Source organism: Alligator sinensis, unplaced genomic scaffold (assembly GCF_000455745.1).
Source record: "Alligator sinensis unplaced genomic scaffold, ASM45574v1 scaffold1745_1, whole genome shotgun sequence".
Lineage (NCBI taxonomy): Eukaryota > Metazoa > Chordata > Crocodylia > Alligatoridae > Alligator > Alligator sinensis.
The window spans coordinates 157,978-174,204 of NW_005843183.1; the positions used below are offsets into that span (position 1 = coordinate 157,978).

Genomic DNA, 16,227 nt, shown 5'->3' on the forward strand with positions numbered 1-16,227 from the left:
CGGGGGGGAGGGGCGGTGGCAGTCGCTGTTGGGGGGTGAGCACAGCATTACTGCCCCTGGCATGGCCCAGAAACCTGTGTCGCCATGCGTGTGCGTGCACCCGTCCATGCTGCAACTCAGTGCAGGCACATGCACTAGTGTGCGCCAGCCCGGTCTTTCCTGCGATGCCGTGTGCAGCATACACTCCAGCACAGCTGGAGCATGTACTGGCACGGCCTGTGTCAGGCAAGCCCGTCACACATGCACGTGCATCCCATGTGCCAAACACACACCCAACACGTGTGTCCAGGACCCTCCTAAGTAGAAGAGTGTGCGACACTGCGTATGCAACGGTCCAGGTGTACTCACCGCAGATGCAGGGGAGGGCAGGGCATGTGTAAGTGTGGCAGGTTTGGCCTGTTGTAACCTAGTTGGTTGGCCCATGTGCATGCATGCCTTGGTGTGATGGTGCCTGCATAAACCCTGGGCCCAGCCTAGGGGGAGGGCCCAGGTGCACACGTGTCGCTGGGCCATGGTCACGTGTGTGCAGCCATGTCAGGGCACGACCCCCCCCCCCCCACTTGCGCATCCTCCAGACGTGCCAACCTGCACGTGCAGCTCCCAGCAACAGGGCCCGGCCGAATCCCGCCATTGGCTGCCAGCGCCGTGACGACACCAGCGCCGGCGAAGCTCATTGAGCCTTCCCAAGAAAAATCCTGGCCCACGCCCCGCCCACTAGGCGTGGCCTAGCCTCCAAAAGCGGGCCGGGGGCTGCGGGTCGGGAGTGAGGGGCGCCAGGGGTGGGGACGAGGCGGCCGTGGGGCCCTGCTGTGGCTCCAGCTATGGGGGCGGGGCTTAGGCCCAGGTAGAGGGAGCGGGCTCCTCCTTCCAGATGCGCGGCTGTCTCTCCGCTTCTCCACCACCCCCAACCCGTAGCAGCCAGTCCCAGCGTAGTATGTTAATATTGTGGCACGGCCGGAGCACTGATTGGCTACGCTACCGCGGAGCCATATAGGGCAACTTCGGAGCCCGGCGGAAAACCTATGCTTGCGGGGTCTAGGCGTGGAAGGGCGGGGCTCCAGGCGGGGTCGGGGCGAGGCCAAGGGGGCTGGGTGCTAACTGGTGGGCGGGGCCTAGGCACCGAGGTGCGAGTGGTTCCACGTGTTGTGGGTCGGAGCCTAGACCCGGGGGCCGGGGCGCCCTGTGGTGCCGAGGGGACAGGGCTCCACACGTGGGCGGAGCTTAGCTTTTGGGGGCGGGGCCAAACTCGGCGGCGAACTGCGACACCAAGACCGCCCCTCTTTCCCCTTCCTCCCCTACCTGTGTCCGGTTGTGGGTTCGCGCCCCGCGGGCCCGGGCCCGGGCCCGGGCCTGCACCCGGGCCCCATGGGCAGGTTGGGGGCCGCTGCTGCCTGCGCCGCACCGGATCCCGCCGGACCCCGCCCCCCAGATCCCTCCCTGGGGGCGGGGAAACTGAGGCAGGAGGCGGCGAGGGCACGGTCAGCGGTTTATTGGGGGCGGCGCTACACGTCGAGGCTGAGCAGGGCCGCGGCGCCGCGCTTGGCCCAGGTTTCGGGGGCCGCCGCACCCGCGCGCAGATCCAGCGTCAGCACAAACCCGGCGGCGCGGCGCGGGCACACGTACAGCGGGCACGAGTAGAAGCCTGGGGGGGGGGCGGGGTCAGGTCCCGCCCCCAGGTGACCCTGCCCCAACTGGACCTTACCCCGCCCCCACGCCGGGCCATGCAGGGTCCCACCTTCACCCCCATATGCCTCTCACCTGCCCCGACTCCGCCCCCATGCTAGACCCCGCCCCCTGATGTGCCCTCACCTGCCCTTACTCCGCCCTGCCTCTGCCCTCCCCACGCTAGACCCCATCCCCAGGGTATGCCCCCATGTGTTCCCTGCTAGACCCCGCCCAGGCTCCACCTCCTTGTGCCCCGCCCTGTTCACCTCTGCCTGCCTTCTTCCGGCTCTCGACTGGCCGGAAGTGCACACTGGGCAGGGCGCAGACCAGCTGCATGGGTGCTGCCTCCGCCAGGCACGAGTTGCGCCGGTCCCAGCCCGCACCCTCCAGGAACAGCCCTCGAACCCACACACCCTCCTGTGAGACAGGCTGGCATCAGGGGCATGGCCAGGGAGCAGGGCTGGAGGAATAGGGGCAGGGTTGGAGGGGACTAGGGGGTGGACCTCCAGGGATAGGGGCAGGGCTACATGGAAGCAGGGGTCAGAGACAGAATCAGGGGCGGGGCTCCAGGGACAAAGGGTAAGGCTGTAGGGGACTAGGAGATGGGTCTCCAGGGATAGAGGCAGGCCTGGAGATAAGGGGGCAGAGTTGGAGTGGGGCTGGAATCAGGGGCAGGGCCAGTGGAACCAGGAGGCAGGGCAGGGGCTTCAAGGACATGGGGCAGGGCTGTAAAAAACTGGGGCAGTTAGAGGCGGGGCTTTAGGGCTGGGGCAGGGTTGGAGGGGGCTAGGAGGCGGGCCTCCAGAGATAGGGGTGGGGCTGGAGTCAGGGTTTCAGGAATAGAGCTGGAGGCCATGGAACCAGGGGCGCGGCTGGAGGGGGCTGGGGTGGGGGCATGGCTGCAGGGACAGGAAGGCCTGGAATCGGGGCAGGGCTGGGGCTTCAGGGACAGGGGCAGGGCTGGAGAGGGCCAGGGCAGAGTCAGGAGCAGGGCTGGGACGGGTACAATCAGGGGTGGTGACTCAGGGATAGGTGGAGCTAGAGGGGAGTCAGGGGTGGGGCCAGCACCCACCTTGGGCGGGTAGACCAAGTTGCTGTCATCCACGGTGGAGACGATGAACTCCCAGGACAGTGAGTCCACAGCCACCTGAGGGTGGCAGCAGGGCATGCCACAGGACCCAGGTGTCTGGGTGGTGCCCACTTTGCTGCCTGTGGCCCCCTGCCTGCCCCTGGGGCATCCGGGCCCGCCCTGGTTCTACACCCAGCCCCCATAGATATCCAGAGCCCAGGTGTCCGGGCCTGCTTTGGCTCCCTCCACCCAGCGGGACCCAGGCGTCAGCGCACCTTGCTCTGGCGGGCAGCGCCCTGCAGCACAGCAGTCAGAAAGCCAGTGGGGAAGGTGAAGCCACCAAGCCAGAAGAGCACTGGGGGGTGGGCGGTCTCAGCCCAACGGGCCAACTGCTCCACTCGCTGCCCCAGGTCCCGCGTCCAGGACCCCAGCGGCTTCAGTGATGGGTAGGCCTGGGGACAGGGTGGGAAGAGGAGGGGAAATAGGTATGTGGGACCTCTGCCTCCCCCTACCCCAATCATACCTGCTGGGAGCTCTAGTGCAGCCCACAATCCTGGCCGGAGCAGGGAAAGAACCCAGGTGTCCAGGCTTTGCAGCTGCCCGGCCCCAGCTCTAACACCTAGACCTCCCTGCCCACCCAGGATTGGAGAGAACCCAGGTGCCTGGGCCGGGGGTGGATATCTCACCCGCTCCCAGAGGGGGGGCACGCGGGCGTCATGGATGCAGTTGAAGATCTCCTCCAGTGTGGTCGACATCACCACCAGGCCCTGGATGCCCTTCTCTAGTTCCACCAATGAGGACCTGGGGCAGGGGTGGGGTCAGAGAGGGAGGGGCTCTAGGAATGCCTGCCCACCAGCATCCAACACCCACCAGCCTCCCCCTCACACCCGTCCCAAGCAGGACAGGAAATCAGGATGGGGGGTCCAGCTCACTCAGGGAGAGGACCCAAGTGTCTGGGTGCTCCCAGCATCCCTTACCCCCCCACAGCGGGCACAGAACCCAGGCATCCGAGCTCCCACCCTGCTCCTGAGTGAGGAGAGAACCCAGGTGTCCCAGGCCAGACCTGACAACGCGCAGCAGGGCATTGTAGCGCTGCATCTCCTGCAGCAGTACCACAGTGAGGGGCGAGGGGTCGTCGGCTAGCACCTGGTGGGCACCCACAAGGTCCAACTCAGTGGGTACCCGTGCCAGCACGTCACCCGCCAGCTCCAGCACCTGTGGGGGGGCAGCCAAGGGGGTCACGACCCCACCACCTGCCTCCCAACCCCCGGCTTGGGCCAGGCAAGGCTGACCCTGCCAGACCCCAACTTGACGTCCCCAGGTAGATCGCACCTTGTCCTCACGGCTCTGGGCGGCAGGGCTGGGTGGGCGTTGGGGCTGCAAGACCAGCAGGGTGTCAAGCAGGGCGCGGGCAGTGCTGACGGCAGCGGCAGCAGCAGCATTGGTGTGCTGCCCGAAGGCGCCCGGCGGGTCGCGGGCCGGCAGCATGCTGATGTGTTCCCGGTATGATGCCAGGTCCCCGTCCTTCGGGATGTAGTAGGTGTCCAGCGCTGACAGCCTGCCGCGGGGGTGCAGCGTCAGCTGGCCCCACCCCCTCCCCATCTTAGCCATGCCCCCCCTGGGCTGCTGGAGGTAGGGCCAGGCTCAATGGACCTCACCTTAGGGGCTGTGGCCATGATGAGAGTGGTGGAGGCCCAGAAGGCCCCTGGATCCATGAGTTGTGGCCAATCAGAGCGCCACAGGTGGTGGACTAGCAGGCCCCGCCCCCTGGATTACCCTCCCCCTGGATCCATAGGGGCATGCCTAATGAGAACACCACAGTTGGTGGAGGCTCTGCAGGTCCCGCCCCCTGGATCCACAGTGGGGCATGGCCAAGATGAAAGCAGTGTACAGCCATTGGGGCTCAGCTGGCTCTGCCCCCTTGGATCCGTAGGGGGCGTGGCTTGGGCAGGCCCCACCCCTGTGTAGCCCCATCCCCTGGGCAGAAGCAGTCAGATCCATCTCGCCCGTTTCATATTATCTCCCCACTAGAACCTAGAACGGGTGTAGGCACATGGCAGGAACTAAGCCCCACCCACCCCAGATAGCCCTGCCCCCTCTCCTAAGAGCACCCTGTCACCCAAAGGATGGGGGAGCACACCTGGAGAACTGCACATAGTCAATTGAGGTGAGGTGGGGTGGGGGAGGAAGAGCAGCCCCGCCTCCCCAGGAAGCCCAGTGCCCCCTGAGAAGTCCCAGCCCATTACTTGTAGAAGGGCGTGGCTAAGGCCTGCTCGCAGAAGCAGTCACTGCTGTAGGCTAGCAGGAGGCGCCGGTCCCAGTTGTCTGTCACGTGACCACCATAGTTGACACCCGCGATGAGGTAGCGCAGTGCCTCCCATGGCGTCTCCTCATACTCATCTAGGTAGAGGCTCAGCAGGTTCTCTGACACCTGGCAGGGGAGGGGGGGGAGGGTCATAGCAGGACCTGCCCCCTGCGGGGATTCCTCTGCCCCCACCCCAACCTGGGGACCCTGATCTCAGGTGGAGGAATAAGGGGGGAAACTGAGGCAGGGGGTGGGGGGGACTGAGACTGGGAGGAAACTAAGAGAGAAGAGGGAAACTGAGGCAGAGGAAGGGAAAGCAATGAGGCAGAAGGGAACTAAGATGGGGGGGAAACAGGGACAAGGGGGGAAACTGAAACAAAGGAGGAGAAACTGAGATGGGGAAACTAAGGCAGAGGAAGGGAAACTAAGAGAAGGGGAAACTGAGGCAGGGAGGGGAAACTGAGGCAGGAAACTGAGGTGAGGGGAACTGAGGCAGAGCAAGGGAAACCGAGGTGGGATGGAAAAGCAATAAGGCAGGACAGCACTGAGGTGGGAGAGGAAACAAGGACAAGAGAGAAACTGAGGCAGAGAGGGGGAAACTAAGGCAGGGAATGTTGTCTTGGGCTGCGTAGGCTGGGAGCACCTGAGGACAGAGCACTGGTTGAGACCCACCCCCCGGGTTAGGGCCCCAGAGCCAAGAGCATTAGGATCCTGCACCGTGGGGGTGGCTATTGCGTGTGCCCAGGCCTGTTGTGCATGTGCCCAGGCCTGTTGTGCCCAGGCTCTGTTGTGTAACATAGCATATACCCAGCACATTGCATGTGAAGTGCATCTGAGGTGTGCACGTGTGGCATTTGCCTCGTGTGCAGCATGTGCCCTGGTGTGTGCCATCTGCCTGCTATGCAGCGTGTGCCCACACATGGATTGTGTGCCTGCACGTATAGCCTGTATGCACGCATGTACAGTGTAACCTGTGCCAAGACATTTTGTGTGTAACACACCTGGTATGTAACACATGCCTTGTGTGGGACATGTGCTAAGGTGTATCGTGTATAATGTGTGCCCAGGCATGTAGTGTGTGATGTGCACCTGGTATGTAGTACGTATTGTATCCCTAAACATGTACCGCATCCCCAGGTGTGAAGGATGTGGTGTCAGGCATGTATCCCCAGTCGTACAGCATGTAACGTTCCTGGTGTGTAGCCTGCAACATGGCATAAGGTGTGTGCCTAGCATGTGGCATGTCCCTAGATACATAGCATATATCTGGCACACAACATGTCCCCAAGCGTGTAGTGTGGCATGTAACGTGTCCCCCAAATGCAAAGCATTTCTCATGTGCCTGTCTAGCATGTATCATGTCCCCAGGCATGTGGCATTTCACATGCGTCTGACATGTAGCATGTACCAGGCATGGAACACCTCACATGTGCCTAATGTATAGCATGTAGCATGTTCCCAGACACATATCATCTAACATGTGCCTGCCATATAGCATAGCATGTTCCCAGGCCCGAATCATAGATTCATAGATGTTAGGGTCGGAAGGGACCTCAATAGATCATCGAGTCCAAACCCCTGCATAGGCAGGAGAGAGTGCTGGGTCTAGATGACCCCAGCTAGATACTTATCTAACCTCCTCTTGAAGACCCCCAGGGTAGGGGAGAGCACCACCTCCCTTGGGAGCCTGTTCCAGACCTTGGCCACTCGAACTGTGAAGAAGTTCTTCCTAATGTCTAGTCATCTCACATGTGCCTGCCATATGTGTAGTATATCCCCAGGCCCGTAGCATCTCCAATGTGCCTGACATATAGCATGTACCAGGCATGTAACACTTCATATGTGCCTGTTGTCTAGCATGTAGCATGTTCCCAGACATGTAACAGCTCACACATGCCTTCCACATAGCATGCAGCATGTTCCAAGCATGTAACACCTCACATGACCCTGACATATTGCACGTGCCAGGTCCGTAGCACCTCCCATGTGCCTGCTCTATAGCACATAGCCTGTCCCCAGGCCTGTAGCGCCTCCCATGTGCACACCGTGTGGCACTTAGCATGTGCCCGCTACGCCTACCTCGAAGTCGGAGTCATTGAAGCCATAGATGACATTCCAGCCCAGCTGCAGGAACTGGCGCCGCTCCAGCAGGAGGCTGTGGAAGAAGCAGAGGGCGAAGAGCAGCTTCTTGTAGCGTGCCGGGCGGCTGCAGCGCCCAAACTGCGGCTCCGTCACTAGCTGGTACAGGCGCGTCATGTTGGCCTTCAGGCCCTGTGGGGCAAACAACAGGGGGTATCGGGTCAGCGCGGGCACTGTCCCCCTCCCCTCTCCAAGCGGTGCCCGCCCTTCCCACCCCCGCACCAGCTCACCGTGGGTGGCTCAGTGGTGACCTTGATGGCAGCCTGCAGCACAGAAACGGGGAAGCCAGGATGGGGGCTGGAGCTGAGCCACAGGCGGAAGTCAGGGTGCGGGTCCTCGGCTGCCAGCTGCTCCACCAGCTTTGCCAGCTGTGGCATCCACGATAGTGACAGGTGGCAGTTGGCGAGGAACACCCAGCTCCCTGCAGGATGCCCAGATGGTCCACATGGGTCCTGTGGACCTCCAGGTCCCAGGGGACCCTTTCCAGACCCACAGTGTCCTAGCAACCTGTGCCCATGGTAAGCCAGGTTGCCCCTAGCAACCCATGCCCATTTCCCCTGGCAACCTGCCCCCCACAGCCTCCTGGCAACTCACACCCCTGGGTCCCCAGCAGCCCATGCCCATAGCCAGGCTTCTAGCAACCCATGCCTGTTTCTCCTGGCAACTCACTCCCACAAACCCTTAGCAACCTGCACACCTAGGTCAGCAGCAACCCATGCCCATGGTAACCCAGGTTGCCTCTAGCAACCCACACCTCTGGGTCCCCAGTAACCCATGCCCATAGTTAGCCAGGCTTCTAACAACCCTCACCTGCCTGGGCCACCCAGGCACTGCTCCCTCCACCCATGCCCCCAGCCCTGTCTCAGTGTGGCTGTGTGTAACTAGGCCCCTTGCGTGTGTGGCTGTGTGCGCCCAGGGTATCATGTGTGTAGCTATGCGCAGCCACGTATGCCAAGACATCGGCTGGGTCTTTGTATGTGTGGCTCAGCATGGAGCCAGGGCTGTTGCATGTGTGGCTGTGCGCGCCCGGGGGGTGTTGTGTGTGTGTGTGTATGTGCGCACACAGAGGTTGTGTGTACTTTGAGGGGGTGGCAGTGTTGTGTGTGCATATGTACAGCTAACTGGTTAGGGCTGTACACGTGTTCAAGAGTATCGGAAATGTGTGGTTGTACATGCCCAGGGATATTGACCACGTGTGTGCAACTGTGTACGGGGGTGGGGTGGGGGTGTGGAGGGTGTGTGCCCAACTAGGTCACTATGGCTGTGTATGCCCAATGGTGTGCCCAGGGGTAAGAACCATGTGGGTGCAACTGCGTGTACGTAAGGGCGTTGTATTTACATGCCGAGCTAGGTCTCTACAGCTGCGTGCCTGGAAGTGTGTAAATACATTATACATGTGCATATGTCTGTATGTGTGTATATACGTGTACATGTATATACATAGGTATACACGTATGCACACATATTGGTGTGTATGTATGCATAAGAGTGCTGGGTGCATCTGCGCATGCCCATACACGTGTGTCACCAGCACATGTGCGTGTGTGAGCCTCACCGTGGCGCATGCCCTCCTGGATCATGCGGGTGGCGATGGGGGCCTGGCCCTGGCCCAGTGAGAGGGCGTGCAGGCGCAGGGCCATGCCCGCCTGCTCCGCCAGCTGTAGCAGCCCTGGCGCCGGGTCCACGCCGGGCGACAGCACAAACACCAGTGGCGTCCGTGGCAACGAGTCTTCCAACACCTGAGGGTGGGCCGGGGGCAGGGCTGCAGCACTCGCTGCTGGGCCATGCCCCCGGGCCTGGTAAGTCCCACCCATGGATGCCAGCTCCACCCCCAGCCCCACCCAGTTAGGCCACATCCCTAGACCCTAAGTCCCACCCCCCTCTGTGCCTGCCAGCTACACCCCATCCTGATAGGCCACACCCCCAGGCCTTGTGAGCCCTGCCCCCATGCTGGGAGGCCCTGCCCCACATGGCTGCTAGCCCCACCCATCCTGGCAGGTCACACCCCCAGGCCCTGTAAACTTCCCCCTACACTGAGAAGCCCCACCTCACATGGCTGCCAGCCCCATGCCATCCTGGTAGGCCACACTCTCAAGTTTTATAAGCCCCACCCCATACATGCCTGCCAGCACCACCGCATCCTGGCAGGTCACACCCCCAGGCCCTGTAAACTTCCCCCCACATTGCGAAGTTCCACCTCAGACAGTTGCCAGTCCTCCCCCCGCATCCTGATAGGCCACACCTGTCAGCCCTGAAATCCCTGCCTCCCACATGCCTGCCAGCCCCACCCCGTCCTGGTGGGCCACATCCCTATGCCCTGTAAGCCCACCCCCCCACACATACCCGCCAGACCCAACCTACCTGGTAGACCACACCGCCAGGTTTTATAAAACCTGCCCTCAACATGCCTGCCAGTCCCACCCTATTCTGGCAGGCCACACCTCTAGGTGCTGTAAGCCCCACCTCCATCGTGGCAGGCCCCGGCCCAGACCCCACATGCCCCACCCCCACCCCAAGAAGCCCCGCAAGCCCCACCCCACTCACGGCCTTCATGGAGAGCACAGGTGGCTCGACAAAGGCAGAGCCCAGATGGGAGACGACGAAGGCACTGACGCAGAGCCCCATGCGGTCAGGGCGCAGCGCCCGCACCACCAACATCCGCTGCAGCTGCCCGCACGCGTTCTCCCACTCCCCTGCACAGGGGGCGGGGTCAGCCATGGTCCTGCCCCTGCAGGACCCAGGGATGTGGGCCCGCTTGGCCTTCCCGGGACTGGGGGAACCCAGGCATGCAAGCTTCCCCTCTCCCCCTCCCCACAAAGGAACCCAGGCATCTAGGCGCACCTGGCAACAGGGCCCGCTCAGGCCGGGCACTGCTGTACCAGAGATGCCAGTCACGTGGGTGCTGCTCGAAGGAGTTCATGATGCCATGGAAGCTCGGCAACTTGTCCAGCTCTGTCACATTGTCCCAGTAGGCATCGGGCAGCCAGGATGGGCACGGGTTGTCCATCTGCCCCTCACGGTCTAGCACCTGTGCCCATGTCCGCACCCGTCATGGCTGCCCTGGGCCCCTCACTTCCGACCCAAAGCCCTCTGCCGCCCCCCCCGGGCCTTGCCGGTGCCCTTCACTCCCAACCCAAAGCCCTCTGCCCCCCCTGGGCCCTGCCGGTGCCCCTCACTCCCAACCTGCAGCCCCTGCCCCTCCCTCAGCCCTGCCAGTGTGCCTCACTCCCAAACTGCAGGCTCCTGACCCCCACGTGCTCCTCACTCCTGACCCACAGCCCCGCTCACCACGCCCCCGCGCAAGAAGAAGCTGTACTCATCCGTGTGGAGGCTCCCAGCCACCTCCAGGATCTTGGCACACATGTGGAAGCTAAAGAGCAGCTTGTGGCACTCAAAGAGCCCGCGGCAGGCGTACCTGGGGGCATAGGTCACAGGGGGCAAAGGTCACTCAGGGTAGTAATAGTCACCAGGAGGGCATTAAGATTCAGGGGTTGCTGGGGTGTCACTGAGACAGGAGTCACCAAGGAGCACTAAGGATCAGGGATTAGTGGGGGCACCTAGATTTAGGCATCCCTGGAGGGTTATCGGGGGTCGGAGGTCACTTAGGGAACAAAGGGCTAGGGGTCGCTGGGAGGGATCAGGAGTCACCAAAGCACAGTAAGAGTCAGGAATCAGCAGGTTCACCAAAGGGCAAGGGGTCACTGGGATTACCAGAAGTCACCAGGCAGCAGCAAAGGTCAAAGGCTCATTGTGGGGTCACTAGAGGTAAAGGGGGTGGCTGGCACCAGCTTGCAGGTACCCCCAGCCAGCAGGGTGTTGTGAGGGATGGGTGTCTGTGTATCAGAGGTAGCAGACACTGGGCACTGTACGGAAGAAAGATGGGAGGGGTGTGTGTGGAGGGCGTCACTCCTCAGGCTGTAGCTGCATATGGTGTAGGTGTGCACTGTATGGAGGGCAGCAGCCGCATGGTGGTACTTGTGCATGGTAGGGGGGTGTATGTGATAAAGGTAGCAGTACCTACCTATATAGCTGGTGTAGGTGCAGTCTGCGTGCATAGAATGCACACTATGCAGGTATGGAGTGGTGTGTACAGGGGTGCAAAAACTGTAGGGCTTATAAGCAGCGGTACATGTGGACAGCATAGGTTTGTTGTGGGGGTAGGGGGCACAGCCAGGAGTACTGTGGCACCTGTACATGTGTGGTATTGGGGTGTAGGTGGTACAGGTGGCACCTGAACAGAGTGTAGGTGAGGTGTGGGAATGTAGGGGATACAGGCAGCAGCACTTGTACACAGTATAAATGTGTTGTGGGAGTGCAGGGGGTACAGATGATGTCACCTATACACAGTATAGATGTGGCATGGGGATGTGGGGATGTAGGGAGTACAGGTGGCAGCACTTGGCGTGGGGTTAGATTGTACGGAGGGCTGTAAGGGGTATAGGTGACAATTCCACAGTACCTGTAGACAGCACAGGTGGGGTGAATGGGGCCACATAGGGGTACAGGCAGTGGTATTGTGGTGCTTCCAGATGGTGTAGATGTGGTTTAGTGGAACCTTGGGGGGCACAGGCAGTGATACCACAGTACACAGACACATAGATACACAGTACACATAGACAGCATAGGCGTGGTGTGGCAGTGCAGGGGGCTGTAGAGGGTTCAGGCTGTACAGGCAGCAGCTCTGGGCTTCCTGCAGGTGGCATAGATGTAGCACGGACAGTTGTAGGGGGTATAGGCAGCAGCAGGACCTGCAGACAGTGTAAGGAAGGTGTGGGGGGCTGTGGAGGGGTACAGGTGGTTTCAGGGCCTGCAGACAAGTGTAGGGGTGGCGGGATGTGCAGAAGGTGTAGGGGAGGTGCGGTGGGCCACGGGATGGTACAGGTAGTGGTGGGACCTGCAGACAGTTTAGGAGAGGTGCAGGGACGATGGGGGGTAAAGGTGGCAACAGGATGTGCAGAAGGTACAGGGGAGGTGCAAGGGGCCACAGGGTGGTACAAGCGGCGGCAGGACCTGCAGACAGTGTAGGAGAGGTAGAGGGGGCTACAGAGGGCACCTGTAGACGGCGTAGGTGTGGTGGTCATTGAGACAGCGGATGCGCTCGTCCAGGCGGGCACCGCGGGGGCTGCGGGCAATGCTGAGGGTGAAGAGCTCCACATAGGCATCCAGCGAGAACTGGTACATGGGGTCAATGCGCCCCATGTCCATCAGCACAAAGAAGAGCACGGCTGCCCGCTGGGCGCATGGCCGGTACGCCTGGGGGGGCACACACATGTCAGGCCCCCATGGTCCCAGGGGGTGAAGCCAGACCTGGCCCCTACCCCTAGGACACTGGGCATGGGGCCATTGCCAGCTCCTCCCCTCCCCCTCAGGCAGGACCAGGCATAGCTCTTCCCTCTGGGGCTCCTGGGGGTAGAGCCAGGCCCAGCCCCTCCTCTCAGACTCTAACAAAGGGGAGCCACCACTACCCCCTCATCTTAGGGGATGAAGCCCAGACTTACCTTCAAGTTCAGGGTGGAGCCAGCCCCTCTCCTCATTGTCCCAGAGGGTGGAGTCATCCATAAATAGCCCCTCCCCATCAGGCCCCAGCCCAGCCCCTCCCCTCATTCTCAAGGGTGGACCCAGGCTCAGCCCCTCCCCTCATTCTCAAGGGTGCAGCCAGGCTCAGCCCCACCCCCTCACCTCGCGAGCAGCATCGATCTTGGCCTCTGTGGCCTCGCTGGTGGCCAGTTGGTCACTGACCTCACTGGCCGTCACCTTGGAGCTCTGCAGGGTCGTCACCAGCTGCAAGTCGTCCAGCAGTGACCCTGTTGCCTCGTTCAGCAGCCTGTGGGGGGCGAAGGGAGGATGTGAGCGGGGGATCAGGGCCCACCCAAGAGCTGGCTGCATCTCCCTATGGTCCAGGGGGTCCCTGTTACACCCAGCCAGGGCCCACTCCAGAGGTGGACACATCCCCACCTGAGGATCTCATCCTCCAGCTCCTGCAGCCGCCTCTTGCCGGCCGCGATGTTGAGCACCAACGTGTCCTTCTGCTCCTCCAGCTCTGGGCGCTCCTTGCGTACCACAATTCCCAGCAACTGTGCTTCCAGGCCCTGTGGGAGGCCCCGTCCCTCCCCATTAGCCCTACCAACAGCTTGGATTAGCTCCACCCCTCCCTTTAGTAGCCCTCTTGCCCCACCCCTCCCTATATTGACCTTCTTTCTCTATTAGCCCTGACCCCTCCACAAGACAGCCCCATCACTGAGGAAGCCCTGCCCCCTCCCCATGTTAGCCATGCCGCCTTCCCCTTGCCAGTGTTAGACCCACCCCCCTCAGGTTAACCCCGTCCCCAAATTAGCCCCACCTGTATTAGCCCTTCCTGTATGAGGCCCTACCCAGTGTCTGGGTCAGCTCCAGCCTACCCCTGTTAGTCCCCCACCCCATATTAGCTTCACCCCCTGCCCATATTAGCTCTGCCCCCTGTGTTAGCTGCACCCCTACTCAAGTTAGCTCCGCCCCTCCCAGGCCGGCCCCATCCCCTCCTGTTTGTGGGTTGGACAGCTTGGTGGTGAGGTAGAGGCGGAAGGCAGGGCTGTACTCCACCTCCCGGTCCCCCAGGCGCAGCAGCAGCCGGCCACCTGCCAAAGGCCACGTCAGCCGGCAGACCCAGGCGTCCAAGCCCCCCACAGAGGTGAGGGAACCCAGGTGTCTGGGTGCCCCGATCCCAGGAGGGAACCCAGGCTTCCAGGCAGCCTGGAGGGAATCCATGTGTCTGGGCCCCTGGGAGGGACCCCAGGCATCTGGGCATCCTGATCCCAAGAGGGAACCCAGGTGTGCAGGCCCCCAGGTGTCTGGGTGCCCTGGAAGGGAACCCAGGCGTCTGGCCCCAGGAGGGGACCCGGGCATCCGGGCACGCACCCACTCTGGTGACAGCACGGCCCAGCAGGGGTGTGAGCGCAGGGTCGAGCTGCTCCTGCAGGTCATGGATCAGCACTGGCACCCCCTGTTGCACAGCCCCCGCCAGCGCCCCCAGGTAGTCGCCCTGCAGATCCAGGATACGCAGGCCCTGGGGGTAGAGTGGAGGGGCTTGGGGCGGGGCCTGCTGCCAGGGGGCGGGGCTCTGGGCAGCTCAGGGCCCCAGCTGGGTGTGGGGGGCATAGGAGAGTGGATTGACTTCCATGCCCTGCCCAGTGGCCCCTGACTCCATATACCCTCACCCCCCAATGCCCCTTGACCCCCACCCAGTGCCCTCTAACCCCCACCCAGGGCCCCGAGCCCATACCCTATGACCTCATACCCCTACAGTGCCACCCTGACCTCCCCACAATTCCCCAGCCCCATACCTTGTGACCCCATACCCCTATCCCCAGTGCTACCCTGACCCCCCATCTAGAGCCCTCTGACCCCATCCAGTGCCCCCTGATCTTACAGTGCCACCCTAACCCCCCAGTACCCCAATCCCATACCTTGTGACCCCATACACCAACCCCCATGGTGTCATCCTGACCCCCAACCTAGTGCTCTGACCCCCCAGTGTTGTTTGACCCCATACCCCCACAGTGCCACCCTGATCCCCCAGTGCTCCAACCCCTACCCAGTGCCCCAACCCCATACCCTGTGACCCGATACCCCGACTCCCAGTGCCACCCTGACCCCCACTCAGTGCCCTCCTGACCACCCCCTACCCAGTGCCCCAATCCCATATACCCCCTAATCCTCCAATACTGCCATGAACCCATACCTCTGGGTGCCCCAGTGCCCCCCTCCCCACCCTATCCTTGCCCCCCGACCCCATAACCTCTGACCCTTGCCCCAGTACCTTGTCTGCCTCCATGTTCTTGATCCACTTGGAGGCCTGGCCCTGGGGGTCAATCATGAGTGGCCACCTGGCGCCAGGGGCAAGAGGTCACATGTGGGATGGAGCCTCCCACATCTGGGGGTCCCACAGCCCCCTCCCCAGAGCTGCATGCATGGCCAGCCCTGGCAGGGGCTCTATTCTACCCAGCCATGACCCACCCCAGAGCTGGCTGCATTTCTACTGAGCTACAGGACCCTGTTATATGCAGCCATAGTTCACCCCAGAACTGGCTACATCTCAGTGCTGAGGGATCCCTGTTATACCCAGATGTGACCAACCCGAGAGCTTGCTGAGCAACAGGTCCCCTAGATGCTCCCATCCCCAGAGCTGGCTGCATCTCTGCTGAATTACAGGTCTCTGTTATATGCAGCCACGCTCCACCTCAGAGCAGGTTGCTTCTCAGTGGCAAGCAAGAGGTCCCTGGTATGCCCAGCTGCACCCACCCTAGAGCTGGCTGCCTCTGCCCCACCCCTCACCGGGTGCCACGGGTGACGATGAGCCCATTCTCGGTGGAGAAGGCATCAGAGGGCAGCCCCTGCAGCGTCCAGGTCCGCACTGTCGGTGGGGTGGCCAGGAAGCCAGGCAGTGAGAAGCGTGGCGAGCAGGGCACCTGCTCCTCCCGGATCTGTTAGGCAGCCTGTGAGCAGGTGCCCAGTCCCCCTGGGGCACCCCACCCCCACCAGCACCCCCGGGGGCAGGGAACGCCCCCAGGTCTCAGGATTGGGCCCCAGGCAGGATCTGGCCCAGGGGAGACAGGGCAGGGTGTGCCAGCAGGGGGCTCCCCCCACATCTGGGCAGGGCCTGGCACCTCCTTGACCTGTGACCCCTGCCCTTGTGACCCCTTGAGCCCTGCCCCCTGCTCCTCTGACCTCTAGCCCCTGACCCCTGTGACCTACCCCTGGCTTTGTGTCCCTATATGAGCCCATGTCCCCCCCCGAGCCTGTGAGGTGCACTGATCCCTTGCCCCTGTGACCCCCAACCTATGACCCACAGCTCCTGTGACCTCATGCTTCCAAGACCTGCTCTTGTGCCCCCATAGGTCCTCTGACTTTTAGTCCCTGGGAACCAGGACTGTGACCCCCCCAGCCCATGTATTGCACCCCACCCCTATGACCTTATGACCCCTAGCCAGTGACCCCTGACCCCAGTCCATGACTCCAAAGCCCTGTGACACCCAGTCCAACTCCAACAACCCAATGATCCCATCCCCGTGAT

At 62.2% G+C, this 16,227-nt stretch overlaps 1 protein-coding gene across 1 annotated transcript in view; it reads right to left on the bottom strand.

Moving 5' to 3' along the window:
- The window catches only part of DNAH2 (dynein axonemal heavy chain 2), a 109,339-nt gene that overhangs the window by 14,472 nt on the left and 78,640 nt on the right, over positions 1-16,227 (bottom strand). Inside the window, 21 exon segments of the mRNA XM_014526887.2 lie at positions 1,300-1,642; positions 1,932-2,082; positions 2,738-2,812; positions 3,010-3,186; positions 3,421-3,535; positions 3,798-3,949; positions 4,067-4,292; positions 4,981-5,165; positions 7,119-7,310; positions 7,409-7,599; positions 8,734-8,917; positions 9,723-9,871; positions 10,020-10,206; positions 10,467-10,593; positions 12,232-12,431; positions 12,858-13,002; positions 13,134-13,285; positions 13,650-13,792; positions 14,073-14,220; positions 14,974-15,040; positions 15,489-15,637. Of these exon segments, the coding sequence (XP_014382373.2) occupies positions 1,503-1,642; positions 1,932-2,082; positions 2,738-2,812; positions 3,010-3,186; positions 3,421-3,535; positions 3,798-3,949; positions 4,067-4,292; positions 4,981-5,165; positions 7,119-7,310; positions 7,409-7,599; positions 8,734-8,917; positions 9,723-9,871; positions 10,020-10,206; positions 10,467-10,593; positions 12,232-12,431; positions 12,858-13,002; positions 13,134-13,285; positions 13,650-13,792; positions 14,073-14,220; positions 14,974-15,040; positions 15,489-15,637 (3,255 nt within the window). The 3' untranslated portion in view covers positions 1,300-1,502.